Source organism: Cupressus sempervirens, chromosome 10 (genome assembly GCF_028749045.1).
Source record: "Cupressus sempervirens isolate cs-2001-9-10 chromosome 10, ASM2874904v1, whole genome shotgun sequence".
NCBI classification, from domain to species: domain Eukaryota; kingdom Viridiplantae; phylum Streptophyta; class Pinopsida; order Cupressales; family Cupressaceae; genus Cupressus; species Cupressus sempervirens.
Genome location: NC_143127.1, coordinates 697,414,980 through 697,439,651, shown reverse-complemented (window position 1 = coordinate 697,439,651; position 24,672 = coordinate 697,414,980). Strand labels below are relative to the sequence as shown.

Here is a 24,672-nt window from a genome sequence, read left to right as displayed (position 1 = left end):
TGATCAAAGATAATTCATTCCCTTAGACCCCAATAAATGAAAGAAGAAAAAAAGAATCTACTCAGGACCGAAGATTAGAAGGTTCCTAATGTTCATAACTTTACAGATCAAAGAGAGAAAAGAAGTTGGTCACAAGAGACTCCAAGAGTACAAACTCAAAACCAAAGTCTATCCAAAATTTGAAATTAAAGCTTTAGTCAAAATCATGGTTAGGAGCGAAGATATCAAGACATTAAACTCATTGTGAATAAGCTTAGAAGGGAAGAGTGAGTGTGATGAGCTAGACATCTTCAATAACCAAAGAAAGCATGTGTCAACCTTGCAAACCACATTTGATAAGAAACATGAAGATAGCATTGTTAAGACCATAGTTTGAAAACTTTGAGTACTCTCCAAGTTGCCAAGTGCTGCCTATTTTTTCCCCGAGCGAGTTTCACAAGTTTAGCTCGTGTTTTTATAGACACAAAAATTGTGGGTCAAAATGCTGATAAAGGTAAATAGTGGCTAGAATGTGCCTTTCACGATGTTTTTGCTATAAAACCATGCATTTTCTCTTTCAAAATGTCATTTTTGATTAAATGCATTTTGTAATTGAGTTATACAAAAAAAATATAGAAGAGATTTTAATTTTTAGACTTTCTAAATTGTCGAGTTTTTGCAAAGCTTTCGTCAAGTAGTTGTCGAGTTGAAAATTTTGGGCTTCCCAAGTACTATTTGAGTTTCAGTTTGTCTATTATGCTTTAGACAATAAAATTTCTTCCCTAGGAGATGAATTTTGCGGACTAATTGCAAACAGAGAGAGATCTAAGCATATAAAAGCAAACCCTCAAAGCATCAAAGATTTGTTGATAGAAGAAACTGATCCAACAGCTTGAAAGCTAAGGATTAGAACTTATAGAAGAGCACAAAAATGTGGATCGAGTGTGTAGAACATTAAAGCTGCAAGAGTAGTAAAGGATTCCACGTGTTCAGGAGTATTAAAGAAGCACTATAACATTCGAAACAGAATTCCTCACAAAAGACATTCTAGGAGCTAAGTTTGCATCTGGGCAAAAACCATGGTGACACCACAATCAAGCCCGTGTAGAATTGCAAAAGCTACCTAAGCTTAGAAGAGATGGATTAGAAGACCCAATTAGACAATGTAACACCTACAAAAACATTTGGCCAGGAAATGTCTAGAGTGACAAAGTACATTGACTTTGGTTATTTACGACCCTAAGAGGCATCCCCATTGAATGGTACACAAAGATTGAACTAGCCTCCCAAAATACAAAGAAGAAATCACAAACTCTTTTAAAGAGAAGTTCAAACTACTTTGCAACAAATCAATTTCTTGATCAGTGCACCTTCAAGTTTTGAAAATGTTGTATTTACATTAAACAAACTAAATCTAAGTTTGGAAATTGTGATTTCTTCTTTGATTGATAAAGAAAATTACAGTCAATAAAAGTCAAACTACTAAAGATATTGATTTACTTGTCAAGAGGAAGCATAACATTTCAACAACAAAATATACAAAATTTCAACTGTTACTAATTTCAGAAAAAAACAGACATGTTCAAATAAAGTGTATTCACTAGGCCAAAGATCGTGTTGATGGCATCGTGAAGAAATATTATAATATATCTTTTATTGCCACCAAAAATGAGGTAGAAGATTGTCATTTTATAGTACACAATAAAGACTCTCCCCACCACACAGTGAGGTGGAATAACTATGTCAAGGACCAAACAAGCCAAAGAAGAGCCTAGATGACAAAGGAGCTTAAAAATTATCCACATATTGAGCTACCTTCTCACACTGCGATGATATATTGTTCGAGAAGCAACACCACATATGTGTCCCTTCATGGATAGAGAGGACATGTCTTTCTTGACAGTATTTAGTGGACAGTGTAAGCTTTGATGAAATTCAGTGGGGTTAGTGTATCTACATTATTTTTGTTCTCAAGAGGGATGTATTTCCCACAACACTAGAGAAGGGATAAAATGGACTCTTGGACAAGATTGCCATCTCATTGTTGAGGCATTGAAGAAAGAAATTTGACATGTTCAAAGGAGGGTGGGCTCTAGGAGTTGTCCTCTCATGCGATATAGAGGATTTTTGGGTTTGATGGTCAAGAAATTTGTTGATGCAATCAACTTTTTGTCTTTTCAATGAGAGGGCAGATGTAGAGAATTCAACTTCACAAACTAGAAATTCCACTCGGCAAACAAGGAACGCTGAGTGACAGTTCTGCTCGGCACAAGAGGGTGCCGAATGACAGGCAGATGGTGCCGAGTGACACGGCACACGAAGAAGACAAGTAAGCTCGGCAATAAGGGCAACTCGGCACAAGAGGTTGCCGAGTGAGCTCGGCCACCAAAGGAGGTGGAGCTAGGCACAGTGGATGCTGAGTGAGCTCGGTCAACAAAAGGAAGGTGGAGCACGGCAAGCTCAACACTCAACCAACACCAAGAACGGTTGACGAAGGAACTGAGTGAACTTGGTAAGAACTTTAGATGGAAGCTTGGTGGGCTCGGTAGAGACACCACGTCTTACACAAACCGAGTGAGCTATCTACAAACTTTTTGTTTGAACATTTCCACCATTAACACACAGAGAGGATAACAAAAAAACTTGCAAGTATGAACTTCTCAAATACTAAACATGCAATAGCGAATAGAAGGGAGACAACAATGAGCCAAGTATGCCTGCTTGCTTGCTTTCTATTCAACTAGGTTAAAACTATTATAAAATTTGGGAGCATTCGACTTCAACCAATAATAGCACTAAAGGTTGCATACAATAACACCTGGAGCAATCATTGTTTCTCAGAATAAAACAAAATGTACTTACAGAATGACAGAGAGATTCAAACACGTACTGCTGCAAACACTGAAACTAAACCTTCCTTCTATCCTCTGAACTCTGAATATTCCTCCTATGTTCTACACTTTTCCTCTATCTGCTTCCTTCTTACTCCTGACCCTTCAAATGAAAATAAGATTCATTCCTTTTGTCTGGCTCAAAAAAACATTTTCCCTCTCTTTTTTGAATTCGAACTCACCTACCGAGTTGAATGCTGTCAAGCGGGTAGTTAGGCGTTTCGCTCCAAGGGCAACCAACCATGTCACATCAAATTTCTGACAAGAGATTGGTGAAGGTGCTTTGTCTAATTTTCAAATGGGTTGTTATGTTCAATCTATGCAGCATTTCGTCCTTTGTTAAAGTTTGTCTAATAAGTGAGGAATGCTACAAATTATATTAAATCTTGGTTTATTAGGTTAATGAGAAAAAGAATTAGTATATTAGAATGTTAATACATAAGATAGAATAATTAAATATTTAGTAGTGTATATCAGATAATTAGTTGTGTCAAGTAGAGAACTTGAGAGATTTGTATGATATCAAATGTTTTATAACTTGAAGTATTGACATGTGATAAATCAGTGAACGAATTCCCGATAAAATAATACAACAATTTATTATATGCGATGATGGCTTGATCTAGTTGTTTCTTTTTCCCTACCAATTTCAATAGTTTGCTGGTATGATGACATTTTTTTCTTAGGTTCAGTACACCTGGGTTTGGCCATACAATCTATCAGCATTTTATTCTATAAGTTATATTCAGAGTAGCCGAAAATTCCTTTGTCCCTTCTCAATACACTCATATCCCTGTATCTGATTTGGATACACGTATCCAACATGGCCCAGACACACGTCCAATACTGTACCCACATGTGCCCAAAATATCTTGATTTTCCAACCATGTCTAATACTACGTGATTTGATTTTTTTAAAAATTTGACGTAAATCTTCCTGGATTTAATTTAATAAAACTTCACTTATTCGACTTTTTCAAATCATCTTGGTATAAATAAAACCTACACCAAATAAGGAAGGCAAATGACATATTTTTCTATTTCAGCAACTCATTTCTTTGGGTTATCTTCGAATGCAACTCTACTATTTTTTCATATAGTAATATAGTAAAGTGTTTCTATTAACTATAATTATTTTCATAGTATTTGTGTCCATATCTTTTTCTAAGTAACGAAAATTTCCTCTAATAACTCAAAAACTTGTATAAAATATATGTGCGTGCCTTTTAATAATGTCACATCCAACCATATCCATATTAGAGGTCTTTAAAAATAGCCACATCTATGTCCAATAACATATTCCGTATCCGCGTTCATGCAACTCGCGATTTCTTTTGACCGAACTCCTTTGCAAATCACGGCTTCATGATTGGAAAAATGCATTTTTTGGAGGTCTGTGTATGGTCGGCCTGCATCTAAAATTCACAGGCGTCCTTCAAACATTAAAAAAACCCTGTGTTTTGACTGCAAACTCGCGATTTTTTGGAGGTCCGACATCCGTAGTTTCATGGTTGTTTTCCCTGTTCGCGTGACCTCAAGGCGTCGGTTTTTCTGAGTTTGTCTGAGTTTTTCCTTCGCCATATTGCCATGACCTCCTTCCAGTATTGGTCGACTGTGAAAACCACCATTTTTTTGCAAATTTGAACTTCAAATCCACCGACTAGGGTTTTTTGCTCGAAACCCTAATTTTTGGGGTCGAAAAAATATTTTGTTTGCAAATTCTTGGTGGGTTTTTTGAGAGCTCAACTGGGTTGTCGTCCGTTTTTCTGGGTGCCTTGATTTTTGTGCCTCGATTTTCGAGCCAGCGGATCCAAAAAACGACAATAGATTCCTTCTGAGTTTTTCGAGCTCTCTTCTGGATCATTCTCTGATTCTTCTGGGTCTTCCGTATTTTTGCCTCAAAGAACGTGCCTTCACAGATTTTCACAATTTTTCATTCAAAAACGTGCCATGGCATCTCTAACAAATATTCTACTCGAGCATAATTCCAAATTCAATGGTCGCAATTATGGAACCTGGAAGCAGCGCATCATCGCAATCTTCGAATATCGAAACACCGATCAACTTGTTCTGGGTGTTAAGCAGCGTCCGACTTCTCGGGTCCTGATCAAGATACATGGGATCTAAACAATCGAGAGGCAGTAATGCTTCTCAAACTATCCGTAGCTGATGACCAGCTTTCTCAGATTCCATCCGGCAAGACAGCGGCCGAAATCTGGACACATCTCAAAGGTCTTCATGAGACTTCCGACAAGAGCAGAGCCTTCTTTCTGAAAAACACTCTGTTTTCTATTGTCATGGATGAGCGCACCTCGCTTCAGGCACACCTGAATCGGATTTAGGAAATCCGTGATCAGTTGATTGCCATCGGTCGCAAGATGGAGGAAGAGGATATTGTGGTAATCACTCCTCGGAGTTTACCAAATTCCTATGAGCATTTTATCGAGACTCTCAACATCACATCTACTGGTGTTGATCTAAAGTTCACCGATCTCTGCACCCTGCTACTTCAGCAAGATCAGTGGAAACAACAGTTCGGTAGCAGCTCCAGTTCCACCTCCACTGAGCAAGCCTTTGCTGCGAAATCCTTTCAAAAGGATAAGGGCAAGTTTCAGCAACCATCTCAGCAGAAGTCTCCTGCTCCAGCATCCGATGGTACCAAAAAGAAGAACATTCAATGCAACTATTGCCACAAGTATGGTCACATGAAGGTTGCATGTCGGAAACGCTTAGCTGCCCAATCTAAGCAATCAGGTTCGCAACCCAAAGCGAACAGTGCAAAGCACACTGAGCAGGCGGAATCTGCCTTTTACGCCTTCATGGCTAAAAGACCCGCAGATCATGTGCAGTCATCTGCCTGGTACATTGATTCAGGTGCCTCTCGACATTTCACTCACCGCAGAGACTGGTTTACTAACTACCAGCCTTATTCAGATTCTGTTATCTTTGGTGGTGGAGAAGAGTACACGGTTGTTGGTAAAGGCAACATTCAAATTCAGTCTGTTGGGAGGAAGCTCATATTCCTTGATGTGTACTACGTTCCAGGGATGGAACTAAATCTACTCTAGGTCAGTCAGTTGCTGCGACATTCTCCACACTTGGCAGTCACCTTCAGTTCACATCAGTGCACCATCACTGATCGGGCGACTAAGTCTACTGTTGCAGTTGGTCTTGAGGATCATGGTCTTTTCAAACTTACTGATTCTGGTGATTCTCAGGACTTAGCTATGGCTGCTCGGTGATCTTCCATCAGCACACTTTGGCATCAGCGATATGGGCACTTAAATGTGCATTATCTCTCACAACTTGCTCGGGATGAGCTTGTTCTTGGTTTGCCAGAGATTCAAACCCAACACCTTGGAGTTTGTGACGCATGTCAGGCTGGGAAGCAACATCGCACACCTTTCCCCAGTGGCGATTCTTGGCGAGCTTCTCAAGTACTTCAACTTGTTCATGCTGATATCTGCGGCCCTATGGCCACTCCTTCTGTTCTTGGGTACAGGTATTTTCTGTTGTTTGTAGATGATTTCAGTAGAAAAATGTGGGTGTATTTCCTTAAAAAGAAATCCGATGCATTTACTGTATTTCAGAAGTTTAAACCCTTAGTTGAAAAAGAGTCTGGGAAATCTATTATTACTCTTAGATCAGACAATGGGGGGGAATTTTGTTCTAATGTTTTCTCCAGCTTCTTGGATACACATGGCATCCAACGCCAGTTCACCACACCCCACATGCCACAACAGAATAGTGTAGTTGAACGTCGAAACAGGACAATCACCGAGATGGCTCGTTCCATGCTCGAACACAGACATCTTTAGAAGCGTCTTTGGGCAGAAGCAATTAACACTGCAGTTTATCTGTTGAACCGGTCACCCACAGTGGTGGTCAAAGGTAAAACTCCGAAAGAGGCCTGGTCAGGTCGCAAGCCCAGAATCAGTCACCTGAAGGTTTTTGGCTCTCTTGCTTTTGTTTGGATCCCTGATGCTTCACGCACCAAGTTGGATGCCAAAAGTCAGAAACTGATGCTTGCTGGATATAGCAGTCTTCACAAAGCCTACCGCCTTATTGATGTTAAGACATCTCGTCTCATATACAGCCGCGATGTAGTCTTTGATGAGCAACGAGGACCATTCATGCCTGTTTCTCCTGTTCCTGATCCAGCAGACCAGCCTATGCAGGTTCATGATTTGGGAGTTCGGCTTCCATTAGGTCCACCTGATGGGAGGGCTCCAGTAGCTCCTCCAGCTCCAGTCCTGCCAGTGATACCTGTACAGACACCTCCGACTTCTCCTGCAGGATCACCTCGTTTTGAAGATGCTTCACCTGAGTTTGATCTAGATTCTTCTAATCAGGATCCTGCTAATCAAGCATCTCCTAGTACTACTGTTGGTCATTCTCCTCTCCGGCCTAAGTGGTGGGCTAAGACACTTGCTGATCTTCATGATGATGAGCTCATTGATGGGAGAACTGCTCGGAAAAAGAGCAAAACTACAGATTCTGTTAACTTTGCTCTTATGGCCAACATTCACAGTGTGTTTGAACCTCAAACATATTCCGAGGCTAAAGGAATTCCAAAGTGGGAACAGGCCATGCAATTTGAACACCAGAGCCTGCTGAAGAACAACACTTGGGTCCTTTCTGATCTTCCCCCAGGGAAGAAACCCATTAGCTGCAAATGGGTCTACAAAATCAAATACAAATCAGATGGTACTTTGGATAAGTACAAAGCTTGTTTAGTGGCAAAGGGCTTTTCTCAGCGTCAGGGCATTGATTATGAGGAGACCTTTGCTCCTACTGCAAAGATGAGCACCATCAGATTAGTCCTAGCCATGGCAGCACAGTTTGGCTGGAAGGTCCATCAGATGGACGTAAAGAGTGCTTTCCTGAATGGTGATCTCCATGAAGAGGTCTACATGATGCAGCCTCCTGGTTTCAAGGTTGCTGGTAAAGACCATCAGGTTCTCAGATTGGTAAAAGCTCTCTATGGTTTGAAGTAGGCCCCTTGGGCATGGTACATCAAGATTGATACGTACCTCAATGATCAAGGCTTCAAGAGGAGTTCTTCAGACTCAAATCTGTACATCAAGACTACTGACAGTGACATCATCCTTCTGGTTATCTATGTGGATGATCTGATCATCACTGGCAGTTCGACATCTTTGATTCAGGGAATCAAACAACACTTATGCCAGTCTTTTGATATGACTGACCTTGGGCTCATGCATTATTGCTTAGGTGTTGAAGTTTGGCAACAGTCTTCTGGTATATTCATCTCTCAGTCCAAATATGCCAGGGCCTTGTTAGACAAATTCCGAATGCAAGATTGCAAACCTGCATCTACACCTATGGAGAAAGGTCTCAAGTTATCAACCAAGTCTGATTCTCCTTCCGTTGATGATACTACGTATAGGCAACTAGTAGGCAGCCTCATCTACCTATCTGCTACTAGGCCTGATATCAGCTTCGCAGTCAGCTATATTTCACGCTTTATGACAGCTCCTAAGGCTGATCATTGGATGGCAGCAAAGCGTGTGCTTCGTTATGTGAAGGGCACTTCTGATTATGGACTTCTGTATTCTAGGAGTTCTACTCCTAAACTCAATGGGTTCATAGATTCAGATTGGGCAGGCTCTGTTGATGATAAAAAGTCAACATCTGGATATGTGTTCAGTTTGGGATCCGGTGCAGTCACATGGACCAGCAAGAAGCAACAGGTAGTTTCTCTCTCTTCTACAGAGGCTGAATACAGAGGGACTATTAAGGGAGGATGTGAAGCTGTCTGGCTTCGTCGGATGCTTGGGGATATGCAGATGTCACCAGCAGGACCGACTACTCTGTTTGTTGATAACGAAGGCGTTATCAAGTTAGCACGGAATCCAGTGTTCCATGAACGAACCAAACATGTGGATGTTCATTGTCATTACATACGACAGCTGGTTGAAGACGGGACTATAGATCTGCAGTATGTTCCTACCACAGATCAGACTGCAGACATTCTCACCAAGCCTCTTGGTCCTGATAAGTTTGTCAAATTCAGAGGACAGCTTGGTGTGTTAGATAGATTAACCATTAAGGGAGGGTATTACAATAATAGATAAGACGTCTATTATTAGTTAATGGTTATCTTGTAAATATCTTTAGCTTTAGTTTGCTTTCGTTTTTTGCTTTCTCTGGAATAGAATGTTTCTATTCTTTACGATCGTTTCCTAAGGAAACATCATCTCATTCTTTTGTATAAATTGACCTTTCGGTCTCTGTTATTAACAAGCAAGTATTTACCAATTACCTCGTAATACAACACACCCATCCAAACATCAGATGGGAACAGAAAATAAGCACACCGGACAAAGGGCCAAGATATCAGTTCTTTAAAATATGGGGAGGGGGAGTGAGCCGGGTGGGGGATGGGCGAAGGTTTGTGGGGGGCAAGGGGGCAGGGAAAGTGAGGCCCAGCCCTTGGGCATACCCATACTTACCCAGACTTCTCCAAGACTCCACACCGGAACGAAATCAAACCCCTCTAATACAGGACTTAATTCTGTTGAACCCAATAAATTAATAATAGGGATTTTTATTTATAAGACCTAAGTACAAATGTGTTAAAAATCTAAAGCATACACAATGATTAAATCTTGTAGCAATCATATTAGCAAGGTGTTAAAAATCTAAACCATGCACAATGATTAAATCTTGTAACAGTCATATTAGAAAGGTGTTAAAAATCGATATTAAATGTTGTCAAATCCATTTTGATGATAGTTATAGATAACCTATTACAACACATACTACATTATATACCATGTCTATGAAAAGATTACCACTTACATTGCTCAAATGAATGAACTTGTAAACAAATGTATTCCCATAATCTTCTAGTATAAAATCAATGAGTGGAAGTTCACTACAAATTATCCTCTATAGATCTAAACAGAAAAGAAAAATGAATCCACAGAATGTTATAGCAAAACATGACGAGTGAATGAACAAATGCACGCATATGTGCATCTGCATTTGAAAATGGGATTTAAATGGTAACTTCAACAGTATTGGCTAAACATGATAGTGCCTCAGTATGCATGCATGCATGCAATTCCAACAGTGCCTTTAACTTGAAGAATAATGCGATAGATAAACATCATATAATGAGAAAAAATACCTTCTTTTTCGATAATGTGTCCGTAGGAGACATAATCTCGGGTTGAACATAGTTCTTACCCCGATAAAAAATGATTGTGTTATCTAGACTTATATCAATTGGAATGCCTCCACTCAATCTAGCTATCTCATCTGCATATTGATGAATTTGGCCAGGTTTACAAGGTTTACATATAACCTTAACTGTTTCATGTCTTTTCCAATGCAAATGCATGTTAAGGATAACACCTCCAAATATTCCACGCACACCAACTGGAACATAGTTTTTCTGCTTTTGGCCAGTCCGTTTCAAGTAAAACTTCTCTTCAGCTGTCAAGGGTTCAGGATCATGTCTCTCGAACCGAGCCTTTGGAATTTCATACTTCAGCAATTTCTCAATCAACCAGGCTTCTTTCCTTTTTGCCTAAAACCAACAATAAGTAGTGAGAATACTAGGCACACAACAAGAACTAATATAAAAAAATCCTTAGAGAAATAAGATTAATAAATTAGCATTTTTTTTAAATTTTATACCAACACAAAAGATAAATTATAATATTATGTTTAATTCCATTCCTACACAGAATGTCCACTATTTTCCAAAATGAAATTGGAGATCAGCATTTGAGGCTGCAATTCAAATCATATATAGATAAAGGAATGGATGGATTTTTCAAAAAAAATCATCACCAATAGATACACAACTTTATATAATGTGAAATGCATAAAAGCTGTAGAAAAATTTAAAAGATATTTTTTAAAATACTGAAATAAATGTCAATCAGAAAAAAGATTAATTGTATTGATATTTATTATCATCATGATCTAAGAATTTACTTGAAACCATAATCACCTAAAGATGGCAGACAGACTACTAGAGAAGTGACATTGTTCAAGAACATGACAGAGGATCCTTCAAGACTAAATTACCAATCAATTGATCAAATTTCAATGCCAGTACGGATTTTAAGCTTTAGTTGTTTCTATTGTATTATTGCCTCTTTGGAATTTGTTATAGAAATTTTCTAGTACAAAAAAAGGGCTTGTAGTCATCTATGCAAAATATAGAAAAAAAACAACTCTATTACTGTATTTCTTTAGTTCTTTTAATTTTTGTCAATCAAGTATTAGCACTTCTAAAAAACCACTGCAATGTGTATGATATATTTGAGAAGACTCTATACGAAGTTTCCTAATTTTTGAGGAACACTTCAAGAAGCACATATTAGCACTTCTTAAAAACCACTGTAATATATATGATATATTTAAGATAACTCTATACAAAGTTTCCCAATTTTTGAGGGATGCTTCTAGGAAACAGATAGTTGCAACAAGACTTCATTGACAGTCTACTAGTAATTGGATAAGTCGGGATATGAGTCTCTGAGATGGGAACACATTTCTGGTACAGGAGACAAGTATCAAGGGCTGCAGTACAAAACTATTGATAACTATGTTCTTTATAACAAAATGACACTTTTTAACAATATCAAGTTCCCACTATCCATATTGCTGTTCAGTATATTTCCAGATTCAATTAATGTAATTTACTCTGTGATCCATCAACAGGATTTCCCAGGCTTGATCAAGCTGACTGTGAGACTAAGCTTGTAATGGTAGGGCAGGAGGCTTGAGCCAGTGCAACAAAAGATAAATAAGTTGTCGATAAGAATGATGCTACATCTCCAACAAATGAAATAGTTGCAGCTGCTTCTTTCACATACTTAAATGGCCTGGAAAAGCTAATCTTGGTATGAGAGGCTTCTCTCAAACTACCTTACTTTTGTAAATAGCTGAGTATTATTTAAAAGGATTTATAAATCTACAAAAGAACAATTATTGGTATATTAAGACAATTTGACGAAATAGTTGCAGCTGCTTCTTTCACATACTTAAATGGCCTGGAAAAGCTAATCTTGGTATGAGAAGCTCCTCTCAAACTACCTTACTTTTGTAAATAGCTTAGTATTATTTAAAAGGATTTATAGATCCATTGTTTATCTACAAAAGAACAATTATTAGTATATTAAGACAATTTCTATTTTTATATTAGAGTTCAATTGTTCAAGTATGAAGTCTGTGCCCTTTTAACTAATTTTGCTGTCTATGCAGTATAGCCCTCTAGTAATGAAATTTAATATTAAATCACAATAGACTTGAAAGTATTAAATAAATAAATAGCAAATGTAAATATAAATAGTAATAAAATATAACATACACATACATGAGGTGAAAGTACCTAGTCAGCATTTAAGCATGATACTCAGAACAGGACAGAGTTGGGGAACCAACAAACAAAGCATGCTGCCAATCTAATTATAGAGATGAATATAGTTATAGACGAAGTCCACTGGTATCGTTCACAGTTAGAATATCAAGGAATTTGATATATATTACCATCATATATTAATAGGTGATTAAGTCTTGCATAAAGAATGCAGTAACGACTAATCGGTAATCATATAGGAAGTTGATAATGGTCAAAGACTAGTAGAGAACAAATTAAAAGCTACGATATGCAGAGTCGAAGACGTCAATAACTATTGAAAGACTATCTTATGAAACATATGCAATGAGTGACTGCTAACGCTAGACTAGACACAGTGGTTAATTAGAGGACATGTCCATAGACTTAACAAAGGATAGGAGTACATTCAAGAGCACAGTGCCGGTGCAAAAGCATGGGATGGACTCAAAGATAGTTGGCAGTGTACAACATGTGTTATAAGGGCCTGATTAATATGATTACCCAAAACGGTAGCATGATAGACGCCCGGACATTGGAATCACATAACTGCCACGATTTGTCTCATTTTAAGATAATAATTGTTGGTCATTGTTTACATTAGAATTACAATCACTGCCATTGAAGAATAAACCACCATTATTGAAAATAACCGAAGAGACACCTCCTTAGGGAGAGAGACACCTTTGCAAAGAAAAATTACTCTAGGCCTCCTCTTGGAGGCTATTTCTTTTATATCCACATTTGAGAAGAAACATCATTGAATAGGAAAGAATATACAGTTGGGTATAATAATAGTAAAAAGAGACTGTTTGTAATGACCATATTCTGAAACGGCACAAGGGATTTCTCTTGTATTCAACATTTATATCAACATTCAATAATATGGACTGAGATTCATATGAATTCTATTATGGGCAAGGATTCATATAGGATCTTATATGTAGAAAATAATAATAGTATCAGAATTCTACATATATATATATATATAGCAAATTGATTAACTTATATATATCCAAATCCTATTACTATTGACTTATAAAGGGAAGTTGTAATGTTACCAAGGAGGGGCTTGTATAAATCCAAGCAATTGATCTTTGTTCCAAGATAGGGTGGGGATTAGCAACCCCGAGCACCTTGCAAGCATCGTCCCATGAGAGGCTTAAGGGCTTGGATCTGTAAACTTTGAGGGAATCCATTACAAAGTTGGAATCTAGGCAACTTGGTTAACACCTACTCCTTCTGTCTTCAGCTGGAATAGTAATAAGGTTGGATATGAGCATTAAAGATAAATCTAATGAGATTAATGATGAATTCTATCAGAGACAATACAAACCAAACCCTAATTGGGAAATTTAGGATAAATTAAGGCCCCAATAAAGGACATTACAGTCTGAATATGTATGGTAATTCCAAATGATTAGTTTATGTGGGTATGTGAAGCTACTTCAATATAAGATGCAATATGATTAGCTTTTTCATAAATTCACTATCTTTCAAAATAGACAATTTGAGTGACTCAAGTTGACATTGAGTTTTGGAACCCAATCTAAGTTTGAGGAAAAACAAAGTTTGTCCAGTCTCTATTAAATCTAGGTCTCAACATTGTTTCATAAAAATCAATTAAGTCTAATCCACCAAAATATTTACTTAGCGTGTCCATAACCATTGGCAAAAAAGATCATTGTGGCGTGTTGATATGCTCAAGGATCATTGTATTGCTCGAGGTGGTCTATCCCAAATCTGTTTTAGCAGACAAATTTGTTCAATGTATCCAGTATAAATGAAGTATCATTTCAAGAGGGATGTATGAAAGTCTGTAAATTCAAGTTTTAATGTAATCTTGCTGCTTATATGCTAGCTATATGTTATGCAAATGCGAATTTACTCAGTTGATTGATTCAAGGAGATGAAAGCAATAGCAGATTGTAATTGCAGAGGCTCCACAACTACATTTTGTGGTGGTTCCTACTTCTTTCATGTACTAGCTATAGGCATGTCAGCAGTGAGCCTTTATCTATCGGTAGCAAGCCCTATTGTATTTCTAGGGTGTGGCCACTCTAGCAATGAAGCCTACCAGCACTAGCCTTTCATATTGCAGTGAGCATTTCAAACTGTTAGCCTTCTTGTAAAAAAATCACAGTTATCGATGTTATCCTAACCAGTGTTTTCCTTTTCATGATAATTATCTTCTCTGTGGTTTTTGTGCTTTCATGTTTATTTTTATATTGGTGATTTATTTTGCTATAACAGACAAATCTTAAGTAGTGGTTGTTGATTGTTAAGTATTAACTGACAATCAAAAGTTTTTACAAGTGCATGGGAATAATTGATCCCCCCCTCTCAATTACTCGATCATGTTCAACAAAAGAGACAAGACATTGAAGAGTCGAGAGTCGAGATAATGAAGGATCAAGACGAGAAAGGGTCTTCACTTTCAAAAAGAAAGATAATGAAGGGCCAAGGCAATGTGTTATACTCTTCAAGAAGGAATTCATTGATCTAGATTTTGATATTCTTTGTTGAGTCATTGTATAAAGGGGTATCTTCATTTATTGTCTGCAGCTCATAGGGATGATGATCAGTGCTTCATTTTCTGACCTAGTTTTGGGTATATTGTAAATCTCTCTACAACTCTTTCATTACTAAGATGATTCATGTGTGGCTGGGATTTTTCCCCCTCAAGTTGAAGGGGTTTCCCAAGATATCTTTTTGTGTCTTGTTCATTTATTTTGTTCATTGTTTATCTTTAATTCTGGTATAAAACTTCAACATGGTATCAAGGCAAGGTTAGTTCTAGTAGAGCAGAGTGGTAGTGTTGTAGAGGGACACTGTAACACAATTTGGGGTTGTCTTCTTTCTTTTGGCATTGGGGAATTGATCCTTTCTAGAAAAAAAATTCGGTTTGTTGAGGTTGTTTAAGGGGATTGCTCGAGAGCTTCCTTTTCATGTGTTTGTGTGGTTTTACTATTGTAGTTTGTGGCGCAAGATCTTGAAAGAGAATCATTATTCATATCTAAAAGTTAATAGACAACTTTGAAGCAGCTAGAAAAACAAAATGGAACTTGTGAATTGCAAGTGTGCTATTTCTATGTCTGAGGGTAGCTTACACTAGAATCAAACTGGTTTTAGAACTCAAAATGGTGTTATCCATTCGTTTTTTCCTCAAAAAAATTGTATCTCAATTTCCCCTTCTCATCATCATATAACATTTTTAGATTTATTAAAATAATTCTTGTGTAGTTGTATTTTGTCCCCTCAAGTTGGAGGGTTTTCCCAAAATAATTTGTTGCGACTTTTGATCATTTATTTTGTTTGTTGTTTATCTTTAATTCTGGTATGAAACTTCAACACCAAGTCCTCTTTAAGGATGGGGTCTCGATTGATAAGTTAAAGACTGACACTGATGTAGGCAAGCGATGAATAACTAGGGCCAAAGGCACACCCAGCTATCCAAACCACCCTGCAAGAGTTAACACAACGGAAGCAAACACGAGGAACAACGCCAAGGAAAGAGAGAACAATGATATATTTATTGATTCATCAAATATTCAGCATACATGCCCAGCTGTAAGGCCTTCTGGGTTATGGCCAATTACAAATGTACAACTTCCAGATCTTCAAATCAGCTTTTTAAATCCACATATCTCTTTTCTTTTGAACTCTCCCCAAAAATCTGCCCTAACCCTAAACCTAAACACCCTACTTATACTTGCCAAAATGGCTTACGGATAATTCCAGAACATAGAGAAACCACAAGTCGGCCCTCATCAAATATAATTAACTATAACAAAATTAAATGTGAGCAAAGTCGGCCCAATTGGAACTAGGCAGAATGAACTAATGTACAAGATTACAAAGAAACCCAGGATGCTCCTGCATCAGACAACCAGGGTTGGAAAAAAAAAAATGATTCTCCTGAATCATGCAAGTGTCACACCCTGAGCTGAATCCAACTCAGACTGAGAAATCCATGTAGCATCTTCAACTGGTCTATTCTTCCACTTCACCAAATATTCATAGTAATCTTTTCCTCCTGTGCTCTTACCAACTCTTTGATCCAATATCTGTTCAATCTCTTCGATTTGCTTCTTAGGATAATCATCAGGTACAGCAATTTCATCCTCTGACTCATGATACTTATACAAATCAGCAATATTGAAGATAGAAGATATATCCATGTCATCAATTAACTCAACTTCATAAGCATTACCACTATCAAACTTCTTCAAGATCTTACAAGGTCCAAATTTCTTCATCTTCAGCTTACTGTATGTTCTAGCTGGGAATCTTCCTTTCTTCAGATGAACCATCACCTCATCACCAACCTGAAAATCATGGTGTCTTCTAGACTGATCAGCATTCTCTTTATACTTCTGATTACTTTGTTCCAATCTCGACTTCACTTCGTTATGCAAAGATTCCATAAAATCAGCAAATTCTTCTCCTGCAGCGCTTCTCTTGTCTTCACCAACAACATCTCTCAAATCTGATATGCCTATAGGATGCATTCCAGTAACAATCTCAAAAGGTGTCTTCCCTGTACTCCTATTCACAGAATTGTTATATGCAAATTCAGCTTGTGCCAATACCATCTCCCAATTACTTGGCTTATTCCCAACCAAACATCTTAGCAAATTACCCTAGCTTCTATTCACAACCTCTGTCTGTCCATCTATTTGTGGATGGAATGTAGAACTAAACTTCAACTCAGTACCCATCTTCTTCCACAAAGTCTTCTAAAAATATCTAATAAACTTATTGTCTCTGTCAGAAATAATACTTCTTGGTAATCCATGCAATCTCACAATCTCTTTAAAAAAAAGTTCAGCAACATGCTCAACATCTGATGTCTTCTTACATGGTATAAAATGAGCCATCTTAGAAAATCTATCCACTACCACAAATATGGAATCATACCCTTTCATTGTCTTAGGCAATCCAAGAACAAAATCCATACTAATGTCAATCCAAGGTCTCTCAGGAACAGTAATAGGTGTATACAAACCAGTATTTTGACTCACTCCTTTTGCAACTTGACAAACTCCACAACTCTTTACAAATTTTTTAACATCCTTATACATTTGTGGCCAATAATATTTTTCTTTCAGCAAACCCAATGTCTTATCAATTCCAAAATGTCCAGCTAATCCACCACTATGCTTTTCCTTAATTAGATTCAACCTCATAGAACTTCTAGGAATACACAACCGAATGCCTTTGAACAACATACCTTCTTGAATGAAATACTCATCATACTTATGTGATCTGTCAGATTTGGTGTTCTGCACTCTCTCCATGCCTCAGAAAAATCAGGATCAGCATCGTATAACTCTTTCATCTCATCAAAACCAAGAACTTCAACCTTCATTTCAATCATCAAAGAACGTCTTCTACTCAACGCATCAGCAACTTTGTTAGTAACTCCACTCTTATGCTTAATCACAAATGTAAAACTCTGCAAATATTCAACCCACTTCATATGTCTTTGATTCAATTTATGTTGACTTCCCAAGTATTGTAAAGCTTTATGATCAGTATACAACACAAACTCCTTAGGCATCAAATAATGTCTCCACTTCTCCAATGCTTGAACAATAGCATAAAACTCTTGATCATACACAGAATATTTCCTTCTAGCATAATTCAACTTTTCACTAAAGAAAGCAACAGGCTTACCTTCTTGACTTAATACAACTCCTATTGCATTACCACTTGCATCACATTCAACTTGAAATACTTTGTTGAAATCAGGCAAAGCCAATACCGGTAATTCTGCAACCTTTTGTTTCACAGTCTCAAAACTCTTATCAGCTCCATGTGTCCACTTGAATTCCTTTTTATCTCCCCTCATTGTCTCAGTCATAGCATTGCAAACAGCACTAAAATTCTTTATAAACTTTCTATAAAAACTAGCTAAACCATGAAATGATCTTACCTCACTTACATTCTCAGGTGTAGGCCATTCCAAAATTGCTTTAACCTTCTCAGGATCCATCTTCAAACCATCAGCTGAAATCACAAATCCCAAATACACAATCTCCTCTTGCATAAAAGAACACTTTTTCAGATTAATCAGCAACTTTTCCTCTTTCAACCTCTGCAATACTTGTCTAATATGCTCAAGATCTTCTTCCTTAGTCTTACTGAATATCAAAATATCATCCAAATAAACGATCACAAACTTACCCAAAAATCTTTTCAGAACTTCATTCATTAACCTCATAAAAGTACTAGGTGCATTAGTCAAACCAAAAGGCATAACCAACCATTCATACAAACCATCTTTTGTCTTGAAAGCAGTCTTCCATTCATCACCTTCTCTGCTTCTAATCTGATGATAGCCACTCTTCAAATCAATCTTGGTAAAATACTTTGCTCCACTTAAACAATCCATTATGTCATCCATCCTTAGCATAGGAAACCTATATTTCACTGTTATCTTGTTAATGGCTCTGGAATCAGTACACATTCTCCATTCTCCATTCTTTTTAAGTGCTAATACAGCAGGTACAGCACATGGACTCAAGCTTTCTCTGATCAAACCTTTCTGCAACAACTCATGCACTTCTCTGTTAAGTTCTTCATTCTCTGTAGGTGTCAATCTATATGGTGCTTTGTTTGGCAAACTTGCTCCAAGAATCAAATCCATACAATGACTTATACTTCTTACTAGAGGTAATCCATCAGGAAGATCATCAACAATAATGTCTTTATATTCATTGAGCAATTTTGCAATTTCTTCTGGCACTTGGTCAATACTGCCATCTGTCACTTGGTCACCACTATCTGGCACTCGGTTAGCATTATTCTCTTGCACTTGGCCTTCATTGACAAAACTTGGTTTTCTTGAAATTATGGCAAAACAAACCTAATTCTTCTTCACTTCCTTTTCAAATTGTTTCCCATTAATCATACAAATCTTTACAGTAGTACAATTAACCTCATCTGAAACTTCAATCAAAGGCAACAATGTTTGTTTCTTCCCATTCACCCAAAGAGTATATTGATTCAATCTTCCATCATGTACAGCATGTCTATCATATTGCCAAGGTCTACCCAACAAAATATGACAACAATCCATGGGTATAATATCACACAAAACTTCATCAACATAATGTCCAATTTTAAATTTCACAAGGCATTGCTCACTTACCAATATCTTATGCTCATCTTTGATCCATGAAACATGATAAGGTTTGGGATGTTTCAGCCTCTCTAACTGCAACTTGGTAACCAGCTCTTCTGATGCCAGATTTGTAGAACTCCCACTGTCAATGATCACTTTGCAACATTTTCCAGCCATCTTACATCTTGTCTTGAAAAGACTTCTCCTTAAAACAGGTTCCTCATCACTTCTTTTATTACATAAGGTTCTTCTCACCATCAGATTTTCTCCAACTTCAGGTCCACTTGGTGAACTTTCAATGTCTTCTTGAATCACAGCATTTCTATTATTCTGTCCACTTTCAGAGGATCTACATTCAAAAGATCTATGCCCTTCTTTGCCACATCTAAAACAATTACCATGAAATCCACTTCTAGAATAGGAATTACCTCTTCCCCGATAAGAATTAGTGCTTCCTTGGTAAGAATTACCACCTTTCCATTCGGTCTTGCCTTTATCATCACTCTTCCATTCAGATTTGCCTTTATCTTGCATAGAATTGTAAGATCCACTACTTTCTCCATAAGATCTACCTCTACCTCTTTGGAATCTACCACCTCTACCTCTTTGTCTTTGTTCATGCTTCTTTGTCAAAATCTCCTCAGCCTTCAAGGCATACTGATATGCTTCTTCCACACTTTCCAATTTCACAAAACTTATCTCATCTTGAATTCCAGATCTCAATCCATTAATGTAGCTTGCAATTTTCTCAACATCATCATCCACATGTCCAGATCTGATGTCCAATCTATAGAATTCCTCGGTATATTCTTTCACAGTCATATCCCTTTGTTTCAAATTTTGCATCTTTCTCAATAAGCTAACTTGGTAATCAGCAGGAAGGAATTTGTTCTTTACCTTGTTCACCATCTTTGGCCAAGTTCTTATCTTCTCCTTTCCTCTCCTTTGTCTATCAGTTTGCAAGTGCTCTCACCATAATGATGCATGACCTTTCAGCCTAGTGACTGCAATCTTCACCTTTCTGTTATCAGGAGTGTTTTCATACTCAAAGAACTTCTCCATATCAGAGATCGAATCCAGCACAGTATTTGTATCCAATTTTCCATCATAAGGAACAACTTCTATAGTAGGCTTTGAATTTGCCCTAGACAATAATCGCAACAATCTTTCCTCATCTCGATCTTCTTCAGGTTCTGGATTATGGTTTGGTGCTGCTGCTTCATCATCACTTACATCTTAAAGATGCGCTCCTCTCCTCTGGGCTGTCTCCACAGCATCTAATCTGGCTGCAATTTGTCTTAACTGATCCAATATAGTGTTATCAACATTATTTCCTCTACCACGAACCATCTTTACAAATCAGGTTCCTGCAAGATCGTAACCCTCTGTAAGTTATAGGTCAAATCCACAGACCTGCCACCCTACAACCAGATCCAAATCAGGGTTCTACACGATCCAATCTCCACAAGGATGAACTTTGGGCTCTGATACCAACTGATGCAGGCAGGCGATGAATAACTACGGCCAAAGGCACACCCAGCTATCCAAACCACCCTGCAAGAGTTAACACAACGGAAGCAAACATGAGGAACAGCGCCAAGGAAAGAGAGAACAATGATATATTTATTGATTCATCAAATATTCAGCATACATGCCCAGCTGTAAGGCCTCCTGGGTTACGGCCAATTACAAATGTAAAACTTCCAGATCTCCAAATCAGCTTTTTAAATCCACATATCTCTTTTCTTTTGAACTCTTCCCAAAAATCTGCCCTAACCCTAAACCTAAACACCCTACTTATACTTGCCAAAATGGCTTACGAATAATTCTAGAACATAGAGAAACCACAAGTCGGCCCTCATCAAATATAATTAACTATACCAAAATTAAATGTGAGCAAATTCGGCCCAATTGGAACTAGGCAGAATGAACTAATGTACAGGATTACAAAGAAACCCAGGATGCTCCTACATCAGACACTTGTATCTTGATCAGTCTATTACTAAAATGCTTAATTTCTTGGTTGTTAAAGTTAGAGGATAGAGGCCTAATATCTTTCTTGCTAGAAAGTGGGAAGCAATGTCTTGGGCTTTAAACAGCTCTACTTAGGTCTCAACCCTCTCTAAGGATTGTTTTTTGTTTCTCTCACTTAAAGGAAGATTATTTGCATCCTAGCTACTGGGCCTTGGTTTTATGGTAAATTGATGCAGGAGCATCTTGAGTTCAGAGCAATCTTGCATCAACCAAGAATATTTAGTTTCATGTTTTGCCAGTTTATTTCAATCTGTTGATCGATTCAGTGCTCGTTGATTAGTTCTAGTCAACATTCGCAATTTTTGGAGTATGATCTGGACTAGTCTTGTTTGTGTTTCTAGGTTCACAACTTATTTGGATCTTTGTTGCTTGAAATGTGATTCATTATGTCTCAGGTAGTGTGTTCTTACTAGTTTTCATGACTAATTGGTGGATTTCAATCTTGCAAGAAAATATAACATCTCAAGTATCTTCAGTGGCACTTCTAGTTATGTTCTTGGATCACACAAGGACCTAAATCTAGAGACGCAAGCTTTCAAGCAGTTTATGTCTTGTGTTCCTTATGATTTGGGACCGGAACTATTTACTATAATATGTTTCCTATTCTTGGGAAATGTTATGGATCTTGAATCCGACCTGCGTGTCGCGATGCCTATTTATTGTATTGTAATATATATCTTGAAGGTACCTTTGTTAATATCAAGAAAGTAGTTCATTAGAATTGGATCTAAGGTTTCTGACCAAAGATTGTAAAAAAAGAAAACAGGTATGAGCATGGCATGTAAGAAAGCATATTGTTGAACATCTGTACATCTAATTTTCTATGAATGAATGTTAAGCTCCCTTTGTTCTTTGTGAATCCTAGTTGTTTCCGTTGTATTTACTCTTGCTACATTTTGGATAGATCCCTTTGAGGTCTCTCCAGCTGGGTGAATGTGTCATAAATGAAGGTCAATTTCTAATCTAGTGGAGCACCTCTTTGGTGTCATCTTGACTTGGGTTTGTCTCCCTGACTTACCCTTGGAGTTCTAGGATGAAGTGATTGAGGGGATTGCCAACTTTGTTAAAGAATTTTTGGGTGTTAACATAGTCACTAAGAAGTAAGAACTTTGTTTTTGCCTGTATTTGTGTTTCAGTGGTCCTAGGCACCTTTCTTCCAATGTCAATTAAGTCAAGGTTCTGGTTATGGTCATGGACATAAAGGCTTGAATATGAAACTCTACTTCATTTGCCAAATTTGTTCCTCAAGTGGCCATCTCAGTTCTGAATGTCTTGAGATTACTGAGAACTCTTCTCTAGGGAAAGAGAAAGTTGTGTACTTTGCCTTGTCTTCTAACTCTTCCATATTGGCCCCTATCAATGTAACTTTGAGAAGAGACTTCTAGTAATCTATCATTTAGACCATGCTTATTTCATTGGTGTTGATTGGATGATGATGGGAGACTTCAACTCTCCCCTAAATCCTTCTAAAATGCAGGTAGGTACCTCTGAATTCACAAATTGTATGCAGGATCTTCATGACTTTTTGTCCCTTGGTCAACTTTTGGATAATGAGATGTTGGGGAATACGTTCACTTGCTCAAAAGTGAGATCAGTGCCTTCTTTCTACCTTTTTGTCCATCTATAATAAATGTTAGTTGTCCTCTCAAGTCAAATTTGGATCAAATCTGCTGATGTGAATTTTGTTCTAACACAACATTCAAAACTGAATCCCTAAGATTCCAAAATGGAACACCAAATCTCCAACTCTATCTTGAATAAGGATGCTCATTGTTAAATATATAGCCTCAGGAGAAGTGTTTTTGTATATGACTCTCTACACACACACACACACACACACATGTAAATGATTATTTCTATATTAGAGAAGTCATTCATATTTGTTATATCAAATTCTGATATAGGAGTTTATACACTCATATAAATAATCACATACATACATACATACATATATATATTCAAAATTTGATCGATACTAAGAATCAGTTAGCAAGTAATGAGTTCAGACTTTACTAATTACATGCCCACGTAGGGACATGATCCTACGTGGCTATTAGCCATGTAGAGTCATGCCCCTACAGGGGCATGTACTCCTCCCTCTTATTTATATCGATTCTGCTGATGATCAAGGATATCAATAAAAGCGGCAATGTCCTAGTCTTCATCGGTGGTCAACACTACTTCAGATTATTATATCTGTTTATTATAACAGGTGTATACTCACTCGGTCTGGTCATTATATCAGACATTATTATACTATATTCAGTCTGATATTATTCATTGACTGTTATATCAGACTTTCAGTCTGAAACCATCATAATAGATATTCAGATATTATCTATTAGATTGAAATAATAAAAGCCATTAGAATCTCTATCAGAGATCCTTTACATTTACATGGTATCAGAACCATCCTGATAGAGAAATTAAACTTTTTGATATAAAATTATGATTTATTCAAAATGGTGAATAACGTAAGGTTAGAGGATAGACTTGAAGGAGCTTCAAATTTTGCATCATGGAAAATTCGAGTTATGATTGTCTTACGAGAGATGGAATTAAAAGAATATATAGAGTGAAATAAACCAATACCAGAAAATGATCCAAATAAAATAACATGGAAGAGGCACAACAACAAAGCCATTAAGATTATTATAGATTATGTAAAGGATCACATTCTCCCCTCTATATCTAGTCTTAAACAGCTTTTGAGATGTTTTCTACAATTAAGAATACTTTCGAAATTAATAACACTAGTAAATTGCTAACATTGAAGCAAGATCATCTATATATCCAAATGAACAATGGAGAATCAGTTACGTCTTATTTCTTAAGAATTTCTGAGTTAAAAGATCAACTTGCGATATTGGCAGTCAAGTAGATGACAAAGAACTTAGCATTATAGCCTTAAAAGGACTACCATTATCTTGGGAAATTTTATTCGTGGTCTAAGCTCTCGACCTGATCTTCCTAAATTTGAACTATTTAAAAATGAATGCACTCAAGACGAGTCAAGATTAGTTTCCAAAGGAATCAGCTTATATCAAGAGGGAGACATTCAAGCTCTTCAAGACAATACCAACAATAAAGAAAAGAAAGGTACATTCAAACAAAATAGAAAGGAATTCAACAAATCATACAAGAAACGGGATAGGTCAAAAGTACAATGCTTCAAATGTGACAAATTTGGTCACACTCATAACTTCTGCCCAGAACGAAAGAAAATTCAAGCAACTTTAGCAGAAATCAAAGATGAAAAA

General features: G+C 37.2%; 1 protein-coding gene across 1 annotated transcript in view; it reads right to left on the bottom strand.

Moving 5' to 3' along the window:
• LOC149535748 (uncharacterized) overlaps positions 1-24,672 on the bottom strand; it is a 96,337-nt gene that overhangs the window by 24,761 nt on the left and 46,904 nt on the right. The window contains exon 3 of the mRNA XM_089804748.1: positions 10,027-10,428. Coding sequence (XP_089660874.1) covers positions 10,027-10,428 — 402 coding nt within the window. The remainder of the gene's footprint in view (positions 1-10,026; positions 10,429-24,672) is intronic.